This window comes from Malaclemys terrapin, chromosome 2 (genome assembly GCF_027887155.1).
Source record: "Malaclemys terrapin pileata isolate rMalTer1 chromosome 2, rMalTer1.hap1, whole genome shotgun sequence".
NCBI classification, from domain to species: Eukaryota; Metazoa; Chordata; order Testudines; family Emydidae; genus Malaclemys; species Malaclemys terrapin.
In genome coordinates this window covers 180241415-180265591 of record NC_071506.1, presented here as the reverse complement: position 1 = coordinate 180265591, position 24177 = coordinate 180241415, and the positions used below count along the sequence as shown (strand labels likewise).

General features: G+C 41.5%; 1 protein-coding gene across 12 annotated transcripts in view; it reads left to right on the top strand.

Annotated features, from left to right (window-relative positions):
- The window catches only part of FHOD3 (formin homology 2 domain containing 3), a 655003-nt gene that overhangs the window by 43886 nt on the left and 586940 nt on the right, over nucleotides 1-24177 (top strand). For all 12 annotated transcript variants that reach the window (XM_054018872.1, XM_054018870.1, XM_054018871.1 and 9 more), the window contains exon 2: nucleotides 10615-10721. In XM_054018872.1, the coding sequence (XP_053874847.1) occupies nucleotides 10615-10721 (107 nt within the window). The remainder of the gene's footprint in view (nucleotides 1-10614; nucleotides 10722-24177) is intronic.

The window sequence follows — 24177 nt, the reverse complement described above, 5'->3', positions numbered from 1 at the left end:
GATTATAGTAGTTTTATCCTAGAGATTTGCATACACTTTAAAAAAAAAAGTTGAGAACAAAAGATTCCCAAAATGACTAACTCCACTGAAGCTAATCCTTCCCTCCCTGTCTTGGTATATCCCCTTCTTAGAGAACACAATTATTTCCATTTCCTTATATACCTTCACAGTAATTCCCACCAAATGGTATTGTGAACGTGACAGCTGTAGGTATCCTCGGTGCATCAGCCAAAAAGTTGTATGTAATTCCAAACAAAGTTTTCTGGTTTTATAGCTATTTTACTCTCTGGTCACCCAAAGAAATTCATGTAACAATGTCAGCTAGACCTAACTCCAATTACTCTTAGTTAGGAAAAGCTGCACTGGTGTGAAAAACATACCAGTATGGAATCTGTAAGCCAAAAAACTGTGATGTAAAGACAGATTATCACTCTCATCCTTTTAAAACAAAATAACTGAAAATGTACATTGAATTTAGTGCTGAAGCACCAGAAAACACAGCAGTTCCACTTTTCTGGGAGTTCAGGTTTTGATCTGCATTCTTTCAGTCCCCTAAGTTGACAGAGGATGGGTCCATCAATGGCTCTCAGCCAGGATGGGCAGGGATACAACACCATGCTCTCAGCGTCCCTAGCTTCTGTTTGCCAGAAGCTGGGAGTGGATGGCAGGGAATGGATCACTTGATGATTGCCTTTTCTGTTCATTCCCTCTGAAGCACCTGGCATTGGCCACTGTCAGAAGACAGGATATTGGGCTAGATGGACCATTGGTCTGACCCAGTATGGCCGTACTTATGTTCTTATGTGTGTTCTTATGATCGTTTCAGAACACAGCATCCCAATGTAGGAGAAACTGGTGGGATAGGGTATTTGATTGTATTTATTTGTATGAACAAAATACATTTTAAACTCACTTATCTGTTTTTGTTTATGGGTTTTTTCTTTGTTTGGTTTGGTTTAATACATTTTTGTAACTTGGGACCTTAAAAGGTTTAAAAACAAACAAACAAACAAAATTTACAAAAACAAGTCTTGCCACAAGGCTCAGGTTGAAAATTAGACCTGCATCCAGCAGTGAGCTCCACAACAGCGACACCCTGCACCTATACAAAGCCCCACTGACTTCTGGGTCCATTCACATAGAACTCATTGCAGAATCAGGGCCTACATTTGGAGAAAAATTCAACTTATACATTTATTATTTTTTGGGAAAAATTCACAGTATCTCAGGCGGGGAATTTACATAATGAAACAGCAGGCACAAGAACTACTTCCATATTTTTAACTACATTCCAGTGGTTTTCAACTAAGGTTTTTATGTGTAAATATTATTAGCACTCTAATGCCTACTGAGTTAACTGCTAATAGTCAGCACTTAAACAGCTGTTTTCATCCTCAAGGTGCTTTACAAACTTTACAGGAACAGGGCCTTAAATATGTGCATGGACTTAATTTTACATCCTGTGACTAGTCCCACTTAAGTCACTGGGACTACCCACAGAGTGTAAACTTAACCACAAGTTTAAGTGTTTGCAGGATTGAGAGCCATTGATGGACCCATCCTCTGTGAACTTACCTAATTTTTTTATGAATCCTGTTATAGTTTTGGCCTTCAGAACATCTCCTGGCAAAGAGTTCCACCGGTTGACTGTGCATTGTGTGAAGAAATATTTCCTTATGTTTGTTTTAAACCTGCTGCCTGTTAATTTCATTGGGTGAACCCTAGTTCTTTTGTTTTGTGAAGGAGTAAATTAACATTTCCTTATTCACTTTCCCTACACCAGTCAAAATGTTACAGACCTCTATCATATCACCCCTTAATTGTCTCTTTTCCAAGCTGAAAAGTCAAAGTATTTTTAATCTCTCCTCATATGGAAGCTGTTCCATACTCTTAATCAATTTTGTTGTCCTTCACTGTACCTTTTCCAATATACCTTTTTTTAGATGAGGTGACAGATCTGCACGCAGCATTCAAGATGTGGGTATACCATGTATTTATATAGAGGCATTATGATAGTTTCTGTCTTATTATCAATCCCTTTCCTAATGATTCCCAAGTTTGTTAGCTTTTTTGACTGCCGCTGCAAATTGAGAAGATGTTTTCAGAGAACTATCCACAGTGACTCCAAGATCTCTTTCTTGAATGGTAACAGCTAATTTAGACCCCCACCATTTTGTATGTATAGTTGGGATTATGTTTTCCAATGTGCAATTTCATATATAAGTTCCTTCAGAACTCTTGGGTGATACTATCTGGTCCTGGTGACGTATTACAATTTAATTTATCAATTTGTTCCAAAACCTCCTCTAATGACACATCAATCTGGGACAGTTCCTCAAATTTGTCACCTAAAAAGAATGGCTCAGGTGTGGGAATCTCCCTCACATCCTCTGCACATCATGTGATATACGTTGAAGAATGGGGATTTGCTATCAGACCTGCAAGTGTTAGAGCTGAAATAAGCAGAATCTTTGGCACTTGCCTTTGGTATAAAATAGTACACTTTTTTATTTCTATTTAGGTTACTCATTGAGAATCAATAACAGTAGTAATCATCTGTCACATTTTAAAGGCCGAGTCACATGCAGCTGCAGAAAACCTATACATCTGATGAACTGTAATAATGTTAATGAAAGTTTATTGATCAAAACACAGTTCTTTCTGAATACAGAATAAAATAGTCTTTGTTCTGACCTTTTGATGACAACCAGTTTGACCTTAAAGTCTGGATAGGCCATTAGAATTCTGTTAAGAAATCATACTATGATGGATCACTAAGACCTCTTTGCAATTTGAAATAATGTAGATATGAAATCTGAGTTGTTAGGGGCATTTTTTCCATCTTTGGCAAGAGGGGGTTTAGTAAAGGAGGTGGAGGAGAAGATGGCTCAGGCAAGGACAGAATTGGCTTTCACAGGGCCCAGTAATAGGATTGTTGTTCCACTGGAGAAACAACTGACCCAGAAAGGAGCATAGTGAAAAACTGAGCAGTGGAAGTGTGCAGACGTGACAGGATTGTGATGTATAGAATCAATAAGGCTTAAAAAGTTTAAAAAGAAAGAATGAGCAATAAAGCAATTTAGTTTTGTCTGTTACAGTCAACAGTTTTTCCCCACTATGAAAACCACTCTTTAAATGGATAAAATGCATGCCAAAATTAACATGAGCAATTGCCAGCCAATGATGGTTTAAATTAGGGATGAGTGAAGAGGTTTGGCTGCGATAAGAATTGTGTGAACTTTTGCCAGAAACTAGTAGTATGATCCAAACAATGAGGTCACTTTAAAAAATAAAGGTCCTCCCCTTTCTTTTATTCAGCATCTCTGTTCATCTCAGTAACGTGTGGGACTGGAAATGGCAAAATGTAGCAGGACATGTTGTCCTGACAGTTCCATCTAGAACAGGGGTTCCCAAATTTGGTTCGTGGCTTGTTCAGGGTAAGCCCCTAGCGGGCCACAAGACACTTTGTTTACCTGAGTGTCCACAGGTACGGCCCCACGCAGCTCCCAGTGGCCGCGGTTTGCCATTCCCGGCCAATGGGAGCTGCGGGAAGTGGCGCAGGCCGGGCAGCCGCTTCCAGCTGCTCCCATTGCCTGGGAACGGCGAACTGCGGTCACTGGGAGCTACGAGCGGCCGTACCTGTGGACACTCAGGTAAACAAAGTGTCTTGTGGCCCGCTAAGGGCTTATCCTGAACAAGCCACGAACCAAATTTGGGAACCCCTGATCTAGAACTATCAGAAATCTGATGAGAGCCTGTTGTGATATTTCCAGTTCTGTCTTGCAGAGTCAAGTAGTTTGTGTAAACGTCAGTAAACAAATCACCTGTGTTGTATCTCTGTAAACATCAGTGGGCTTGTGCCTAGTATAAAATTGGTTTCTGAACCTTCAGTAATTATCTGAACTGAACCTTTTGGAAGTTGTCCACCACTAGTTTAAATGGAAGATAAAACTGAGAATGGTTTGCTCTGATCTGTACACCTGCTGGCTATCATCTTGTAGCCAACTTCAGAATGTACGGGACAATCATTTGAGATGCATGGATTTTGCAAACACAACTATAGAAACCTGTGCGGGGAAATCACTTGATAAGTTGCTTGCTGAAAAATACAGTCCCATGGCCCCAGGGTTTTTTTCAGTGAAAGAAAGTGACAGAAAAAAAAAGACGTTTGTAATAATTTGGGACAGTTTTCTCTTTTTAAAATAAAATGGAGAGTCCTGGTATATATCACCTTGGCTCTTGCAAAATTGACTGTCAGTACCCTGGGACAGACAACTTAGAACAACTAAGGAAAGTCCACTTCAGACTCAGGCTCTATAACCTAGCTAAGCATTCTGGAGAAAAAGAGCACAGCTTCTCTAAAGTTTCAGTTGGCATGGCAATAAGCATGTTGCATTTATGTTGCTTAATTGACCCTTTAGGCTTTTTGAATAAGAAGTGTGTATGCACACATACTCAGGGGTGGGGAGGATCTGTAACGCCTGCAGACTTCACATTATTCAGTCTGAAATCATGTGGCTAATGTGTTAGAGGCAAATGCCCCATCCCCCACCCGCCCCGTCCCCACCCGCCCCGTCCCCACCAACAATCTTTCGGTTTTAGCTCTTGGACAATAAGGAGCTAAAGACAGTAAAAGCAAAAAATGACTGACTAAGATTACTTTTATTCAAAGCAGGAAAAAGTTTCCATTGTAGTTTCGAAAGGAGACACTGGGCATTTAATTGTCTTCAGGTAGCTGGCTAATAGCCTGCTTTCCTTCCTATTGTTCTTTTTGCCCTCTTGCTCCTTGTTCCTTTCAGTGCTGCATTGAGAAATAGCTGCAAAGTTTAAGGAAACTAGGAGCTTTTTTCCGTTGCTTAGCAATAAGAGCTACATTGTGAGGAGAAATGGGGCATAGCTTTTTTTTTTAAGAACTGATCAACTGAGAAACCTTCACTGCTTTGTGCTGCTGTTAAAGCTATGTTGATGGGTCCTATTGAGCTCAAAAATCATTGCAGTAAAAATCATTTTGGCACAAAGACATAGGAATCTAACCAAAACTAATTTTTAAAGGTGACCAGCAAAATAAAAAAGAATACATTGGCATCCCATGTTTTTTATTTCCTTATAGTCTTTAAAGAAAATATGAGAGTCCCCTCACCCCATTGTCTGCTTGAGATTTACATTCAAACTTTAAGTGTTGTTTACCATGGAAGGCTCTCTGTGATGACCAGAGAACTAGTGAAGTGATGACATCACAAGGGGCAGGAGTGGCAGCTGCGCAATTGGGTCCTGATTCTGAAAATAGCTCCTTTCAGTTTACATTTGGACCAAGGGTGTCCTTACCCTTTGACAGACTAGGTTTAGGTTAAGAAACACCAATTGTTTCTTAACCTAAACCTATTTTTTAAAATACTTTTTTGTTTTGAATTTTTTACTGTTTGACTACATTTTTCAGTTGCCTTTCACATAAGATAAGAGGGAAGGTTTTCTCATGGATCAGTAACTGGTTAAAAGAAAGGAAACAAAGGGTAGGAATAAATGTTCAGTTTTCAGAATGGAGAGAGGGATCTGTACTGGGATCAGTGCTGTTCAAAGTATTCATAAATTATATGGAAAAAGGGGTAAACAGTGAGGTGGCAAAATTTGTGGACGATACAAAATTACTCAAGACTGTTAAGTCTAAAGCAGAATGTGAAGGTCAAAAGTATAACTAGATTAAAAAAAGAATTAGATAAGTTCATGGAGGATGGATCCATCAATGGCTATTAGCCAAGATGATCAAGGATGCAGTCCTATGCTCTGGGTGTCCTCTAACTGCCAGAAGCTGGGACTGGATGACAGGGGATGGATCACTTGATAATTGTTCTGTTCATTCCCTCTGAAGCATCTGGAAGACAGGATACTGGGCTAGATGGACCGTTGGTCTGACCCAGTATGGCCATTCTTATAATTGTTTCCTATAATCTTATCTGTATAAAATTTGTAAAATAATTCTCATAAGAGATTATTTTATATTCTTTGGGCCTTTTAAAATTTTTAAAGGAGTTTTTAAAGAACCCTAGCCTGCTGCTTATTCAGACCAGTATAATTTCAGTGGAATAATTGGGTTTCTTATGTCCAGTCTGTGAATAAACTATTTCCTTTGCTGATGATGAGATCCATGGTTCTAACAGACTTAACATCCTATTCATGGAACTATCACACAATGTTATCATTGTCTCATTAACAGCATAAATGAGATACGGATGCATCTATTTTGCATATGAGTAATCATTACCTTTTGAAGACTTGCTGGGCAAAGTGAACATAAGAACATAAGAAAGGCCGTACCGGGTCAGACCAAAGGTCCATCTTAAAACATGACTAGTACCATTGTTATATGTTAAGCTTGTGGCCGTCTTTGTGGAGAAGTGCTGGATTAACTAGACACGAGACTCTGTTTCAGTTTAAAATTGAGACCGTTGGCATAGCTATCACTGATCTGTGGATAAATAAAGGGTTTCAGTTTCCAGGGCTGTCCATCTGGCAACTTTCGGAATTGATATATCAACACACAGAAAAATGGAAAGCTCATTTTAAAAGCTTTGTTTTGTTGGGTTCACAAAACAACTTTAATTTTTATGTAGGCCAAAAAACGTGAAACCAGAAAAAAAATCAGTTTTATAGATGAAAATGAACTGACCTTAAAGCAGATATATGGTAGTATATTATACATCTAGAGTGTATGTATTATAGCAGGTGTGGGCAAACTACAGCCTGTGGGCTGGATCCGGCCCACCAGCCATTTTAAGATGGCCCTCGAGCTCTCACCAGGGAGCGGGATCTGGGGCATGCCGCGCTCTAGTTGGGGAGCAGGGTCGGGAGCCGCTCCACGTGGCTCCCGGAAGCAGCAGCATGGCTCCCTTCCGGCGCCTACGTGTAGGGGCAGCCAGGGGGTTCCGCTCTGCATGCCGCTCCCGCAGCTCCCATTGGCTGGGAACCACGGCCAATGGGAGCTGCAGGGGAGGTGCCTGCAGATGGGGCAGCGTGCAGAGCTGCCTGGCCGTGCCTCCATGTAGGATCTGGAGAAGGAACATGCCGCTGTTTGAGGTAAGCGCTGCCTGGAGCCCAAACCCATCATCCGCAGCCCCATGCCAGAGCATGCCCCCCCAGCTGGAGCCTGCACCCCTTCCCATACCCCAGCCCTGATCCCCCTCCTGCCCTTTGAACCCCTTGGTCCCAGCCCAGAGCACTCTCCTATACCCCAAACTCCTCATCCCGAGCCCCACCCCAGAGCCCACACCCCCAGCCGGAGCCCCCACACCCCAGTCTCCTGCCACAGCCCAGAGCCCCCTTCTGCACCGTGAACTCCTCATTTTTGGCCCCACCCCAGAGCCCGCATCCCCAACTAGAGCCCTCACCCCCACTCCAATTTTGTGAGCATTCCTGGCCCACTATAAAATTTCTATTCCCAGATGTGGCCCTCAGGCCAAAAGGTTTGCCCACCACTGTATTATAGGCAGGATTGGTTGTGCTATCTATAATTAAAGTTGCCCAACACTTCTGTAACAGGTCTTGTCGGGCTCAGCCTTGCCTGCGGCCCATCAGACTGCTATCAGGGGAGTCCTGCCTCTGGATCCCCTGGTGTTTTAAGCCTCTGGTGTCTGAACAGTGCCCAGGCACTATCCTGGACTTGGGGTCCATAGGAAGACTCTCGGAACACAGACCTGTTGCGTAACATTGCTCCTGAGAGCCGCGACCATGTGGCTCAGCTGCCTAGTCCCTAAGCATGGTGATGACTCTTCAGACTCCCACTATAGCTTAAACATACCCTCTTCCAGAATCCCACTGAAGGTGTGAGCCTTTTGGGTCACAGTTTAACTCTCTCAAGGGCTACATGGTAGTTGTAGCATGGAACATACACACTTTGCACAGAGTTCTACAACGCTGTTGCTCTTTACTTAATCACACAAGAAACACACAGATCTGTATGAAAATTGTAAATCCTATATGGATTTTCCCCTCTTCAGTTCACCCTTCCCTTGTAAGTCCTGGGAGAACCATCTGTGTTCTGGTAGGTGGGTCTAACTCACTGGTCAGCCTCAACAGGTGACCATAGAATCCTACCACATGACTTTGTGACCTCTCTCCTGATAAACCAGTTCTTCTTGTTGAGAGCCAGTCTTTTGTCTAGTGCTATTGCATATCATTGGTTGGGCACTTAAGTCAATGGCCCTCTTTTAAAATTTCAGTCTAACAGGACGCTGAAGCTCACAGTGAATGCAGCTAGCCTCCACATTCAAAATGGAGTTTGCAGCTTGATAAAGATACATACAGAGAATTCACTGAATTAATAAGTTGTATAGGCAGATTTCCAAAATCATCACAGCTTCTCATTACAAGAACCTTATAGTTTTGTCAAACCTTATAGCTTTGCCAAACTTTAACCATTTGGGCTGAAATTTTCCATTCCAGGTGTTTGCTTCTGGCTGAAATTCAAGTGTTTTTGAGAATGAGGCTAGGGAAAAATACATTGTTTGACCATGTTAAAAATGTCTAGTAACCTTTTATTTGAGAAGTTCTAGCACTCCTGGGCTTTGGCACAGGGACTTGAAATTTGGCAGCGGGGTGGCCTTTTGCTCTCTCTGTGAAAGTCTGCCCAAATTTGGTCAAGATAACTGCAATTTTTCAAAAGCTTCCTGCACATGCTTGGTAGAGACTTGATAGATCTTCTCAGCTAAATTCCCTAAAAATTCCAACTTCAGTGGGCATGTTTGAGCCCGGGGCTGCGGGGGGCTGAGCAGGACTTTCCCTACAATTGCAGCTCTGTGCTGTTGTGGGCCAAGCACAGGAACTGATAACAGGGAGCCTGTCTCTCCTGTGCTCTCAGTGAACCACCTGCTGGTGCCTAGAGAGTGAGGAGGAGGCTGTGCAGTGGAGTATGGTTTTTGTATAGTCAACCCTGGCAAATGGCAGAGCATTGGAAATATGCACAAATCTTGGGAATGCTGTGTGTTTTGTGGCTATTATCCCATGTCATTTCGGATATGAGGGAGGTAATTCCCCTCTCCTTCTGATGGAATAATTAGCAGGAGCTCCAACAGTGGGAATTTGCAGCGATTCTAGTCCCTTACTTGACCTTCATCAGAAGGGGGGTGTCTAAAGGGAGGAAGAGTGAATCTACATGAAGTGATTGATCTGTCTTAGTATTTCATAGTGGCTCCTCACAATGGTATCTGAGTGCCTGGTCCTTTTTGTAGGAATTACTTTACTCCCCTCTTGCCTCCCCTCCCCCCCATTGAAAAGGAGCCAACTTTTTGGTGAAATGCAGCATAGTTAAAGTACTGGAGTAATAGTTACTTTTATACATACCCTCCATCACCATAGTTTCAGGTCTTAGATACATTGTACAAAGCTTTAGGACAGGAATGAATAATACGATTTTCAAATGAAACTATGGTGATGAATTGAAAATAGGCAGAATGTACCATTTTCCTGTATCTAGCACATCAGATACTTCCTCTTTCTCGTCATGCCTTTTATAGACTAAAGTCGTCAGATGTTAGTAAAGCACAGTTCCTTTTTCCTAGTTATGCAGTAGAATTGGAGATTGTGGGCAAATCTCCCAATCCCCATAGTGACAGCAGAACATTATCTAATTAGTAGTTTGCTTTTTGGCATTTCTGTGAATAAATTAGCATTTCAGTTGATACCCTGGGCTACTGGGAAAAAGTTTCCCAGAGTAGTGTTTAGCCTCATTTCTTTTTCTCTAAAGACTGTATTTCCAGTTTTGTGTAGATTGATATTCCTTCTTAGTCAAAAAGATACATGCACTAGTTATGGATCTTAATGTAGGCTTTTTTAATCCTTAAGAATCAGAGTTAAATTTGTTTACATGTTTCTTTCCAGTAAACTGAGCCTTCTGTATGTGCCATGCTATTTAAATGTCTCCTTCCCAGAAGAACTTAGAGAGATAACTGTGAATAGCTCATGTGAAAGCAATGTTGTTGTTGGGTTTTTTTCCAAAGAAAAATCTAAACAGAAGTGAACAGATTTTCCAAATCCTAGATTTGGTAGTAGCACAATGATTGTAGACAGATTGTGATCTCAGTTACTCTGGCATAAATCAAAAGATACCTTTGGTCTCCTGATCCAAGCAATAACCTAAAATAATCTTTAATCTGAGCATTAGAAATCTTTCCTTGAATCTCCTCCTGAGTCAATGACATGGAATTCGCTGGAGGGCTGAAGTGTGTGTATGTCTATATCTATCTATCTCTGTGTGTGTGTCTAACAAACATTTGGCTGCCTATGCCAGCTGGGGCTGAGAGCACTGAAGGAGGAGTGTGCTTAGTCTTTGGTGGAGTTTGAGGGCTTAATAACTCAAATGGCTCCTTTAGAAAATTAAGAACTAGTATTGGTCCCCAAATAAGAGAGCGCTGTCTTAGCCTCCTTTGCTAGAAGAATAGTGAGTGCAATGTGGACCTCAGGACTGGGTGGAAAAGTGAAAATGGTGGAGAACAGGTGCTTCAACAGGAACATGTGCTGTAAGATTTCCCTTTTTCTGCTGCAAAAAACATTGGCATATCCAAAAGAAGGGCAGTGTTTTATAATTTATTAATACAAATAATTACACTATTTTGTTTCTTACAGCTTGATGACTGTACACTGCAACTGTCCCATAATGGTACCTATCTGGATTTAGAATCCACCTTAGTGGAGCAAAGGGATGAATTGGAAGGTTTCCAGGAAGATGCTGGGTACGTAAAATATTTATCAGATTTAAATGAAAGACGTATTTATCAGGACACATTGAAATGATGGAGATGTGGGCACTTAAACTGCTACTTTGAGACTCAAATAAGAAAGGAGAAAAGCATAACCTTCATATCTTTACTCACAAGCAGTTCCATTCAATTCCCTTTCGAGAAGCAAAAGGTTTTTTTATTCTTTTTTCACTTTTGTGTCTTTTTCAGAACAAAGACTGCTTAGTGTATGAAATCTTCTAGGAAGGATCTTTTTTCAAACAGTCCTATATAATTTTTGTAGCTTACCCTGATTGGTATCTAGTTCTAGGAAGTAGAATTCAGCAGTATTTGTGCTTCCTCTGCAACCTCACCAAGAACCTCGATATACCCTGACTGTTACTGTATACCTGCTACCAATTCTCGGCCAAATGATGGTCTTTGAGATGTAGACTTCAGTGACCTGGTTTTGATGAATATAGGCCTGATCCAGAGCCCATTGAAGTCAATGGGAAGACTCCCATTATGAAAATTTTTGAGAGAGAGAGTCTCTCTTACAAAACACTGCTCAATGGGGCTTATTGAGTGTAATATCATAATATAGCTCCTAATAAACTGATTATTTCTGATAACAATTGATACTGGAGCAAAGAAACTTACTGATCATCACATACATTTATCAGTAAATAAATGAGTAGAGTTTGGTGTCTACCTGATTTCTGATGGACCTTCGGGTGATTGCTTATGACAGTCATCTTTATTTTTATTCAAGTTATAAAATGTACAATTTAAAACCATTTTGTCACCCTCCGTTGCATTTTTATACTCCAGTTGCTTTACTGGGGTTGCATGTTTGTAACTAAGGGCAGGCTTAGACCCTTAACGTTTTATGTGTAGGCTTCACATATATCCCTAGACTGGCAGTACCAAAAGGGCACAAATTAGGGTTGCCATTGGTTAAGTTTTGTTGCCAGTGACAAATTTGGCTCTTTGATTAGTTTATTAATTTTTTTTATTTTTCTTCCTGTCCATTCTTTAATGTTATACAAAGGATTATGGATATAGTCTTTCTGTAGTTTAATATTTTTTTACTAATCTAAATTGTATCTTCATTGACTACAATATGGTGAAACCAAAGGACTGACATAATGGATGTGGCCTTCTAATAAATGTGGAACAGAATTTTAATCAGTACATTTGGGGATATTTTATGGTGGTTTCTTAAGAAAGGACATTGTCTATAAATGGTGGTCTCCTTAACCGAAAAAGATTTTACATATGTACGCAAAAACTGCTATGTATGAAAAAGATAGGATAGTTATTTGGCAGGTAAAGATGGTGTCCTATTATTAGAAGTAAATGAATTCAGTTTATTTATTTTTTTAATCAAGCTGTGTTTAGATAGGCTTTGCTTTGAACTTTATTGCTACTCCTTGTTATTTTGAGAAAGATGGCTCTTTTTTTCTTTGTTGTGTGTCCTATAAGTCAGAATATTCTACCTATCCATTCCATAGTAAAATGATTAGTGAACTTTTGTGTGCTAAAAGTCACTGGCTTTTCTGTATAAATGACTAATAAACATTTAATTTCAATTGTAATTCTAATTTCAAATTAACTTTATCTTTTTAAACAATTTTCTTGGCACTGTTCACATAAAATGTGAGAATGTTATAAATGACAAATATTTCTAACTGAGAAACACTGAATATTAGAAACTGCACTTGGTTATCTATGTGACTGAAATATAAGAGAATTTATTTGCTGTTACAGTCAAAATTTTAGAGAGTTCTTTCTTCATTGCATTTTACTTTATCCCAAGATACTATCATGTGTGTAACAAGAAGGTTGTAATTACATTGCATAAAAGAAGAAACTCATGTCTAAGGAAAATATAAGATTATCTAGGGCTTCACTGGAGTTTCTTCCTGTGTGAGTTGTGAGGTCTGTTTTTCCCAGGCATTCTTTCCCTCTTGTTAGCTTCTCCATTGTACTTTTACTGACCTAACTCCATTTCAGCTGGTATCTGGTGATAGCACAAATAAGCAGTCTGATGAGCATGAGGCCTGCCAGTGGCTTTCGTGCCAGTTTTGTCATTCAGGATTGAACAACTTCCCACCCCCGTTTTTCTTCCCACCCACTTTGGACAAAGTAGATCAATCCAATAAACTCTTGAGAAGTGACTGTAGTGGGAAAACATTCAGAACAAACCATGTCCCTTTAAGACACGTGCCTGCTATGTCGGTTTGATTTAGAAGAATAGACTCATTACAGCACCACCTATGACATAACAAAACCCGCTATCAATTGCGAGGCATTACAAAACATCCACTTAACATCCTGGTCTACTGCCTTGTACTGCCCAACTGTTGTTAGGTATTGCTGCTGGTATTGCTCTTCTCCTTACTTGGAAAATGAGGATAATAATACTTGTCTACCTCCAAGGGGGACATTGAGCCTAAATTAATTAATGTGCGTGAAGCATGTTCATATCTGTAGATAGTTTGCACTTATATAGCACCTTCTATTATCATTAACATTTCAGGACAAAAACATTTTATGTGAATATTTTGCATAGTGGTAAGATGTTAATTGCTTTAACTAATTTGTTAGGTTATAATGTAATGGGCTAGATCCACAGCTGGTTTCAGTGGGGAGTGCTGATTTACATCAGCAGAGGGTTGTGTTCTGCTCAGTGTTTCATTATTATCATTTGTAGCAAAATAACTATCTACACTAATGGCTGGCCTTTTCTCTCTCTTAGATAGGTGTATACCTGGAGTAACTCCACTGGCTTCAGAGATGTTACTCCAGATCTACACCTGTGTAAATGAAAACAGAATTTGACTGAGCTGAACCAAGCCCATCCAAGCGAGTTTCGGGTAATGTCACCTGTTATGAGTAAGTCAGTTGGGAAGACTATAAGACTGAAGAAAGAGATCTTCTAGTCACTGTGGATAGTTTCCTGAAACATCCACATTCACTCTGCAGCGGCAGTCAAAAAAGCTGACAGAATTTTAAGAATCATTTGGAAAGGGGTAGATAATAACACAGAAAATATCATAATGCCAGTATATATATCTATACTATGCTCACAACTTGAATGCTGCATGCAGTTCTGGTCACCTCATCTCAAAAAAAGATAAATTAGGATTGGAAAATATATAGAGGAGGGCAATGCGAATGATTAGGGGTATAGAACAACTTCCATATGAGGAGAGATTGAAAGACTGGAACTGTTCACGTTAGAAAAGAGACATCTAAGAGGGAATGTGAGAGTGGTCTATAAAATCATGAATGGTGTGAAGAAAGTGGATAGGGAAGTGTTATTTACCCCTTCACATAAGGGGTCACCTGATGAAATTAGTAGGCAGCAGGTTTAGAATAAACATAAGGACAGACTACTTCACACAACACGCAGTAAACCTGTGGAACTCATTGCCGGGGAATGTTGTGAAGGCCAAAAGTATAACTGGGTTCAAAAAAGAATTAGATAATTTCATGGAGGATGGGTCCATCAATGGCTGTTAGCTAAGATGGTCAGTAACATAACCTCATCCTCCAGGTGTCCCTAAACCTCCAACTGCTAGAAGCTGGGACTGGACAATAGGATGGATCTCTCAAAATTGTCCACTTCTGTTATTTCCCTCTGAAGCATCTGGCAATGGCCACTGTCAGAGATAGGATATTGGGCTAGTTGGGCTATTGGGCTGATTCAGTAGAGCCAGTCTTATTAAGATTGAAAAGTTATATTGTAGGAGTCTGATTTTGCTATGAGTCTTTGACATCAGTCAAGAAGTATTAGTATAGTTCTGATTAGGGCTGAACAACAATTCAGTGTGGGGGTTTTTTTTATAATGAAATTTACTATACTATTTCTTTCGGTTGCCCTGTAGCTACTAATTTGCCATTAATTTATCCTCTGTATAATTCTCTGCTACTGAAAAAACCTAATTGTCAGTGACCTTGCAAAATGTTTGTTCACTAACATTGTAGAGTTCAGTTTTTTCATTTGTTCTGGGTTCATTTAAAGTCCTGGTTCTTAGCTTCAGCATCCTTAATTGTCTGAGAGTAGACTAATTCAAGATCCACCTCTCTCTCTCAGTACTACTGTGCTCATCAGGCACATGAAAGCTTGCTAAACCCAGAACAAAAGACCTGGGAGCTAGGTGATCAAAGCATTTTTGGTGCTAGGCCCTAATCTATGGAACCCCTTACAGAAGGGTATCAGAATAAACTCTATCTACCTTCAGAGCCTGGTGCAAAACACCTTCCTTCACCACAGCCTAGCTACATTAACAGAAGCTGAGATGATGATAGGAGTGGGATGAGGAAAGCACAATGGACCAAACCCTAGGAAGGTGACAAAGTGGAGTCCAGTTTTAGTCTTTAGTTATATACCTTTCGTATTTCACTGTACTTCATTGCCTAGATACTGCAGTGATTTGTGCTCTCTTGATATCTTAGGTAGGTACATACAAAGTGGAAAGGATTAATAATGTTCTCTAAGAAAAAGGATGATGCCAGTTATGGTAAATTTAAATGGTGAATCTCGGTGAATCCCTTCATCCATAATCAAAATTATTTTCGAAAAAAATCATGCATGCCTGTACACAGGGTTTGAAAAAAGAAACAAGCCCCAATTGCCTATGGTGAATATAATAGAAATCTTTCCTGGGTAAATGCCAACAACTTCTACAAAATCCATCCAATCTTATTTTTATTTTATTTTAAAGTTTTTATCCCTTAGGGTTGTGAAGAAAAGCTTGAATAGAATGTGAATCAATGCAGTGTTATCTTCTGGAATCTGCAGCTTTCACTGCTGCCATTTAGAACTCCCTGGGCAGCTCTGAAACTAGCAAGAATCTTAGGTCATTTACACACTATTTCTGCTTGGGATTGTTAGGGATAGTAGCAGAGCCAATCACTGTAACTATCCACTGTGGAGGAGGACCCAGAAAAAGATGCTAATTGAGGAAGTAGATTAGTGAAGACCCATTTCAACCACCTTCGCAGAAGCCAGGAGTCAGTTGGATGAGAGACAGATTAAGGGCTTCTCCACACAAAGATTTAGTGCACAACAAGCTGGGGTGTCAATCTAGAGCACACTGGTTTGCCATGTGCTCTCTGGCGAGGTGGAAAGAGAGAAATCAATGAGAAGTTGTAGCATGATGGGCAGGGAGAGAAATAGGGTAGAGAGAGAGGTGGGGGTGTTTGCAAGAGAAGTGGGAGGAACAAAAAAATTATAGGGCAGAATGTAGAGTACACAATGTAGAGAAAGAATGGGAAAGGGGAGGGGAGAAAGAAAAGAGGAAAACACGTCGCTGAAAACAACCCAGGAAAAAATCCAACATGATCTATTATTATAGGAAAGAAAAAAGCAAAAAAGTGTGGAGTGAAGCTAGATTGGAAATAGAAGTTTTAACAAAAAATGAGAAAGACACAGTAAGTTACATTTTAAAAATATTTTAAATAGAAAGTTGTTGGACAGTGTGTTCAAATTCAATAAACAGTGTGCAGCTGTTTATTCCTTTACACCATAAAGGGCTTCACTGACAGGGGCAAGACTCTGTAGGCATAGATATTTTTTGCCTGATTAATAGGGCTTAGTCCTTGGCATATTGAGTGTCAGATAAAATTTTCAAGTTCCACACTTGTGCACACTTTCTTTCTTTGTTTCTTAAAAATTATTTTGCAATTGCTTGAGTAGATACCATCCATAACATGGAGACAGGGTTAGATTGGCTATTTCTTAAAAGTATCTGTGACAGATAATGATCTTTTTTCCTTGTTACTTTGCTACATTGTATAGTAAGCGTGATGGGTTGGATCACAGAAACCCCTTTGGGGTTGCCAACTGGTGTGCCAAGATTACTTCTGCCCCTGCTTTCCCTGCCAGCTTGGGACTCCAGCACCCTGTCTTGTTGAGCCAGACACGCCAGTCTGCTCCAACACAGACCCAGGGTCTGAACCACGTGCCCCAAAGCTGCAGACTTAACTGAAAGCAACTTAAGAAGTGTTCCTGTCTTTAACACTCAGATGCCCAACTCCCAATGGGGTCCAAACCCCAAATAAATCCGTTTTACCCTGTATAAAGCTTATACAGGGTAAACTCATAAATTGTTCGCCCTCTATAATACTGATAGAGAGATATGCACAGCTGTTTCCCCTCCCACCCAGGTATTAATACATACTCTGGGTTAATTAATAAGTAAAGAGACGGTTGGTTGGAGCGCCTTGTCTTGCATTGCAAGAGCATTGGTGGTTCTTACAGTCCATTGTTCTGTCTCCTTTGTTGTTAGTTGATAGGTACTTAGTTAGACCTTTAAGTTAAGTGTTAGAGTAGTTGTTTAGGAGTTAGGAGTTAGGAGTGGGGCATGCCCCGTTCCCCAGGCTTTAAGCCATGTTCATTGTGCAGCCAGCCGATGCCCATCAGTGATCTCCATGAGAGATGTTTAAAGTGTTTGGGGGAGTCCCACAGAAAGGATAAGTGCAGGATCTGCAAAAACTTTTGCCCTCAAACTCTCAAGAAGTTAAAGTTATGCCTGGTCTTTCTGGCCTCCATTATTCCCTCTCTGGATCCGGGAGACTGGTACGCTACCCTCAACTTCAAGGATGCATATTTCCATTTTCCCCAGGGGAAAAGGTGTTTCCTCTGTTTTGGGTTGGGCCATACCCCAATGACTGGCTAATAAAGGGCTGGTCCTGGGATCAGGTGCGTCGTTGTCTCAGTCTGGTTTGCTCCACCTGTCGCGACCTAGGGCTATTGATAAATGAAAAAATATTCAACCTATATACCTGTACAATGCATAGACTTTATTGGAGCAGTCCTCGACTCTACTCAGGCCAGAGCCTTTCTACCCGAAGCTCAGTTCCCAGCCATGGTGGACCTGATCTCGTGCATGCAAGCCCACCGTCTCATCGCCACTCATGTGCCTACGATTGTTGGGCCAGATGGTAGCCTGCACTTACATGGTCTGGCACACATGGCTTTGCCTCAGGCCCCAACAGGCATGGCTGGCATCAGTCTACATTCCCAACAGACACAGCATGGACCATGTGGTTAGGGTCCCAGACCACGTACTGTTGTCACTCACATGGTGGCGGAATCCTGCATTAGTGTTGGAGGGGGTTCCCTTTGCAGCTTCGTCCCCATCGGTTACCCTGGTCTCTGATGCTTTGGACCTGGGGGGTGCGGAGTCCACCTGGGTGATCTCAGCATGCAAGATCATTGGTTGAGTCATAATCGGTCCCTACACATCAATGTCAGGAAGCTCAGAGTAGGTCTCCTGCCCTAGCAAGCTGTCTTAACTCACAAAAAAGTAGGGTGGTCCAGGTCCTGATGGACAAGACAGTGGCTATGTTCTATATCAACAAGCAATGTGGGGCCAGGTTATCTGCCCTTTGCCAGGAAGCCCTCAGGCTCTGGAACTTCTGTGTACAACACGGCATCCATCTCATAGCCGCACAACTCCCCAGGGCCAGGAATGCTTTGGCAGATTACCTCAGCAGGACCTTATTGTCTTACCACGAATGGTCCCTCCATCTGGACATGGACAGCCTCATTTTCCAGAGATGGGGAACTCCCCAGGTGGAATTGTTTGCATCCAGGTAGAACAGGAACTGCCACGTTTTCTGCTCAATTTGGGGGATCAACAGGGGTTCCCTCTCAGATGCTTTTCTTCTCCCGTGGTCAGGGGCTTTGTTATGTGCCTCCCCTCCAGTGCCGCTGATTCACAGAGTCCTTATGAAAATCAAGAAGGACAGGGTGAAGGTGATCCTCATAGCGCTGGCTTGGCTGTGCAGCACTGGTTTGGCACGCTGCTGGCCCTCTTGGTGGCTGCTATGTTACAGCTACCGCTCAGATTGGACCTGCTGTCCCAAAACCATGGCAGTCTTCTGCATCTCAACCTGGCGGCACTGCACCTGATGGCGTGGCTGCTGCATGGTTAAATGCGGCGGAGCAGGAGTGCTCGGCCGCTGTCCAGCTGGTTCTGTTGGGCGGCAGAAAGCCCTCCACCAGAGCGACCTACCTAGCCATATGGAAGCGTTTTGCTTGTTGGACCTCGGATAAAGGCATCCGGCCCGAGAGGGCCTCACTGCAGTTGATCCTGGATTACCGTCTGCGTCTCAAGCTCCAAGGCCTGTCCCTTTCATCTATCAAGGTCCACTTGGCCGCTATTTTGGCCTTCCGTCCGCCGCTCGAGGATAGGTTGGTTTTCACCCAGGTCATGACTGCCAGGTTCCTCAAGGGCCTTGAGCGCCTCTACCTGCATGTCAGGGACCCCGTTCCGCCATGCTGTCATGGCTCACTGGACCCACCTTCGAGCCCCTGGCTTCCTGCTCTCTCCTTCTCCTGTCCTGGAAGGTTGTATTCCTAGTTGTGATAACATCTGCCAGCCGGGTCTCTGAGATTAGGGCGCTTACCTCAGAACCACCCTATACAGTTTTCTACTAAGACGAGGTCCAGCTGTGGCCACACCCAGTTGTCCTGCCCAAGGTGGTCTTGCAGTTTCATGTGGGCTTACCAAAGCCACATAAGTCAGAGGAGGAGTGTAGATTGCATTCCCTAGATGTCAAGAGGGCGCTAGCTTTCTACATCGAAAGGATCAAGCCGTTCTGCAAGTCAACACAATTGTTCGTCACGGTGGCCGACAGGATGAAAGGTCATTCAGTGTCCGCTCAAAGAATTTCTCCAAAGAATTCGCTGCTGTTACGATCAGACAAGGGTGCCAACTCCAGCAATTGTAACTGCCTATTCTACCAGGGCGCAAACCTCCTCGGCAGCTTTCCTAGCCCAAGTGCCTATCCAGGACATCTGTAGGGTGGGCTCCTGGTCATCCGTCCACACGTTCACATCCCAGCAGGCCCGGGATGATGCTGACTTTGAAAGAGCAGTACTGTAAGCTGCTAGATTGTGAACTCCAAGCCCATCTCCAAGGACACTGCTTGTGACTCATTTAGAATGGAATCAACATGAGCAAGCACTCAAAGAAGAAAAAACGGTTACCTACCGTTTTGTAACTGTTGTTCTTCGAGATGTGTTGCTCATGTCAATTTCATTACCTGCCCTCCTACCCTGCTGTTGGAGTTGCTGGCAAGAAGGAACTGGGAGGAAGTAGGGTCGGCAGCGCCTAATATGCCAATGCATGAATGCGGCGCTCAAGAGGGTGCTACAGCCGACCCTACGGATACCGCTAAGGCAAAAATCTCCAACGATTGCGCACATGGGTGCGCACACACCTAGAATGGACATGTGCAACATATCTCGAAGAACAACAGTTACGAAAAGGTAGGTAACCGTTTTTAATGGCAACTAAGCTTAATTTTGTCTCTGTGGTGATGTACTGAGAAAAATCAGTTAAATTTATCCATGCATAAAACATAATTTAATCTCATTCGTAACCTCAAAATGGTTTATTAATGGCAATTTCTTTTATAACACAGTTCTGACTTGCCATTCACTTCGCAGTGTGGTTCAACATCCTGATCCTGATCTACAAGACACTTTGTAGATTGGCATCTTGCTGCCTTAGAGAATATCCTCCATGAGTTACCAGGATGCCAGTGCCCTCAGCAACAGGCACTGAAAGGCAGCAGCAACAGCAGCAGGACCCCAGCTATGAAATCCTTTCCAGAAAAATAATGCTAACTCATGACTGGTGGTGTTGAGATTTAAGTATAAAACACACCTTTCTGATAAAACTTTATCCCAGAATTTCTCACACATGCAGTGTCATGCTCCTCCAGAGTTCTGGGCTGTCCAGACTGCAACACTGACTGTGGTTTAATAACTAGTTTGCAACACTCCTCAATTAAGACAAACATATTCTTCACATTTGCATTGCAGCCTTTCTGCCTCAAAACCATATCTGAAGCATCTTTGTGTCTCCTCACTGACTCCCTAAATGTGCCTTTACCTATGAATCATGGGAAAAACTAGGCAGAGTACTTGAAGGACATACTGACAGAGCAGTACCAGAAGCATATGGGGCAATCCATTCTTCGATTGATTAAATTAATGACTAACTTAGTCCTAGGGTACTTAGGTAATTGGCTGAAGCAATTTTGGCTCCATTAGCAATTATCTTTGAGAACGTCTGGAGGACGGGTGAGGTCCCAGAGGATTGGAGAGGGTAAACATAGTACCTGTCTTTAAAAAGGGGAACATATAGGACTTGGTGAGTTATAGACCAGTCAGCCTAACTACGATGCCTAGAAAGATACTGGAACAAATTATTAAACAATGAATTTGTAAGCACCTAGAGGATAATAGGGTCATAAGGAATAGTCAGCATGGATATGTCAAGGACAAATCATACTAAACTTCCTTCTTCGACAGGGTTATTGACCTAGTGGATGGGGGGAAACAGTAGCCATGATATATCTTGATTTTAGTAAGGTTTTTGGTACAGTCTACATGATATTCTCTTAAGCAAACTAGGGAAATGTCTAGATGAAATTACTAAACGTGGGTGCACAACTGGTTGAAAGTCTGTACTTATAGTAGTTATCAATGGTTTATCGTCAAAGTGGGAAGATGTATCTAGTGGGGTCATTCAGGTTACAAAAAAAAGTGCACGTTTAGTCTTGAGAAAAGACTGAGTGTGGACCTAATAACAGTCTTCAAATATGTTAAGGGCTGTTATAAAGAGGATGGTGAAAAATTGTTCTCCATATCTGCTGAGAGAAGGGCAGGAAGAAGTGGGCTTAATCTGCAGCAAGGGAGATTTAGGTGAGATATTAAGAAAAACTTTCTAACTATAAGAAAAGTTCAGCTCTATAATAGGCTTGCAAGGGAGGCAGTTGAATCCCCATCATTGGTTTTAAAGAACAGATTGGACAACAGGTCTGGGTATACTTGGTCATGCATTAGCCTACATTTCTATGATTTCCTATAGCAGATTGCTGGCCAGATCAGTTACATGATTATGGTTTCTTTTCTGCTGCAAACAGTCACACAAATCAAGCAAGCAAACAAACACACAAAACAATCACCAACCCCTTTCCTCCCTCCCCTGCCGATAAAAATAACAACAAAAAATGCAGAGCTGGTGTCAGGAAGACAATCCTGTGATGGATTTAGTTTCTTTTATGGAGTGAAACACAACTACCTGATCTCAGTTGTTAATCAAGCAACCACGTTGTGTGTGAATGTAAACTGTGTTCAAGACCAACCATGTGAATAATTGATAATAAACTCAGTTAGAGTGATATTGTGAACAAGGCCTTACTGTACTTCCAGTCTTAACACCAGCTGACTAGTCTGGCAATTAAGCTATTCTGTAAAATCCAATATCTAAATTCCAGACCAATCAGGCAACATCCACAGAGGACACAAGGCAGATGCACTTCCTCTTGCTAGTTCAACCTGGTGATCAAACACCTTGTTGTGGTGGTTTGAAGAGAGAGTTAGCACCTAAAACTGAGGAGATCTGGCATATGTAGTGATAGCTTATGATTTTTGTTGACTTGAACACTATTGATGACTATAAAGTTAAGTGTGGAATCATGGGTTTTGTGCATTCTTAAATCCACCATGAAGTTTCACTCTGTGCCAAATGGGAAAATCCCATTGCCACAGAACAAACAAACAAACAAAAAAAACCCCACCAAACCAAAACTAAAAAATCCAATTCCCTCCCCCAAAGAAAATCATATTGACCAAAATAAGGGAAGATTTTTATGAAGCAATCGCAAATTTGCTTAATATAAATATATATATGTTGGCTTTTCTGCTGACTTAAGATAGGACAGAACCAGGTGTTCTGGTTGAGGCTATTTAAGCTGATCATGTTTTGGAGGAGGAAAATAATTACTGTTTGTTAAGACAGTAGGGGTCTCTATACAATATATTTGGTCCACAACTTTTCGGGATCTGTACTTCACATCTTGTTTCCTGTGAAATTATCAACTTAATTGAAGAGTGCTAAAGCCTGGGTCTTTCTTTTGACATATTGCAGGGTGATTTGAAGCTGAAAGGAAAAGTTCCTGAAAGATTATCCAAGCAACTTTTTTTCCCTACTTGATTTACTTTTCCAATCATTTGAATGAAAAAAAAAAGCAGAAGCACCAATGAATATTCTAGGTCAAAAAGAACAGGAGTACTTGTGGCACCTTAGAGACTAACAAATTTATTAGAGCATAAGCTTTCGTGGGCTACAGCCCACTTCTTCGGATGCCTATAAGTGAGCTGTAGCCCACGAAAGCTTATGCTTTAATAAATTTGTTAGTCTCTAAGGTGCCACAAGTACTCCTGTTCTTTTTGCGGATACAGACTAACACAGCTGCTACTCTGAAACCTATTCTAGGTCAGAATTTTAAGTAATGCCCTGTAACTCCCATAAACTGATTAATTAAGACCCCTTCTGAAAGATCCCGTAAGTCCTCTGCCATGACTGCTGCATTGTTCAGTGAAATTCAGGCACCATACCTGACATGCTTTTGCTATGGAACCAAGAATGTGTACTATGAAGTTCGGAGCATTGAGTATCTGTATCTGTATGGATTCCTCACCTGAAGAGATGGAAGCATTAAGCTGCTAACATAATAACTGCTCTTTGAGAGACTGATAAACTTGGGGTAAAGTTTCACTTATTTTACTCCTCCCATTTTTCTGAGTGAGGCAGTGCCCCATGTACCCTTATGGCAGCAGTAATTCTTTTGATTTTCTAGGATCCTAAGAGTTGTTTCAAGGCATCAGCAGTTCTTTCAGGCATGTGAAAAGAGAGGATTATAATGGAAATCTGCATGTAACACAGGGGTAGGCAACCTATGGCACACATGAGCTAATTTTCAGTGGCACTCACACTGCCCGGGTCCTAGCCACCGGTCTGGAGGGCTCTGCATTTTAATTTAATTTTAAATGAAGCTTCTTAAATATTTTAAAAACCTTATTTACTTTACATACAACAATAGTTTAGTAATATATTATAGACTTAGAGAGAGAGTTCTTCTAAAAACATTAAAATGTATTACTGGCACGCAAAACTTAAATTAGAGTGAATAAATGAAGACGCGGCACACCATTTCTGAAAGGTTGCCGACCCCTGATGTAACATGAACTCTGTAGTGCTGGCTACTGGTTAATGTTTTTGTATCGTAGCTGTAGCTAGGAAGCAGTATGGAACCAAGTTCATGATAGGTATTGATAGCAATCAGAAAATTATAATGCGAGGACTACGATATGTGTTTTAATACAGCTAAATGTAAATGTATACATCTAAGAATGAAGAATGATGGCCCCCAATCCTGTAAGTATGGCCTATCTGGGGGAACAGTGACTCTGAAAAAGATTTGGGCATTGTGGTGGATAATCAGTCCAACATGAGCTCCCAGTTTGACTCTTTGACCAAAAGAGGCAAGGCGATCCTGAGATATATAAACAGTGGAATCTGCATTTACCTCTGGTGCGACCGCTGCTGGAATACTGTGTCCAGTTCTGGTACCCACAATTCAAGAAGGATGTTTATAA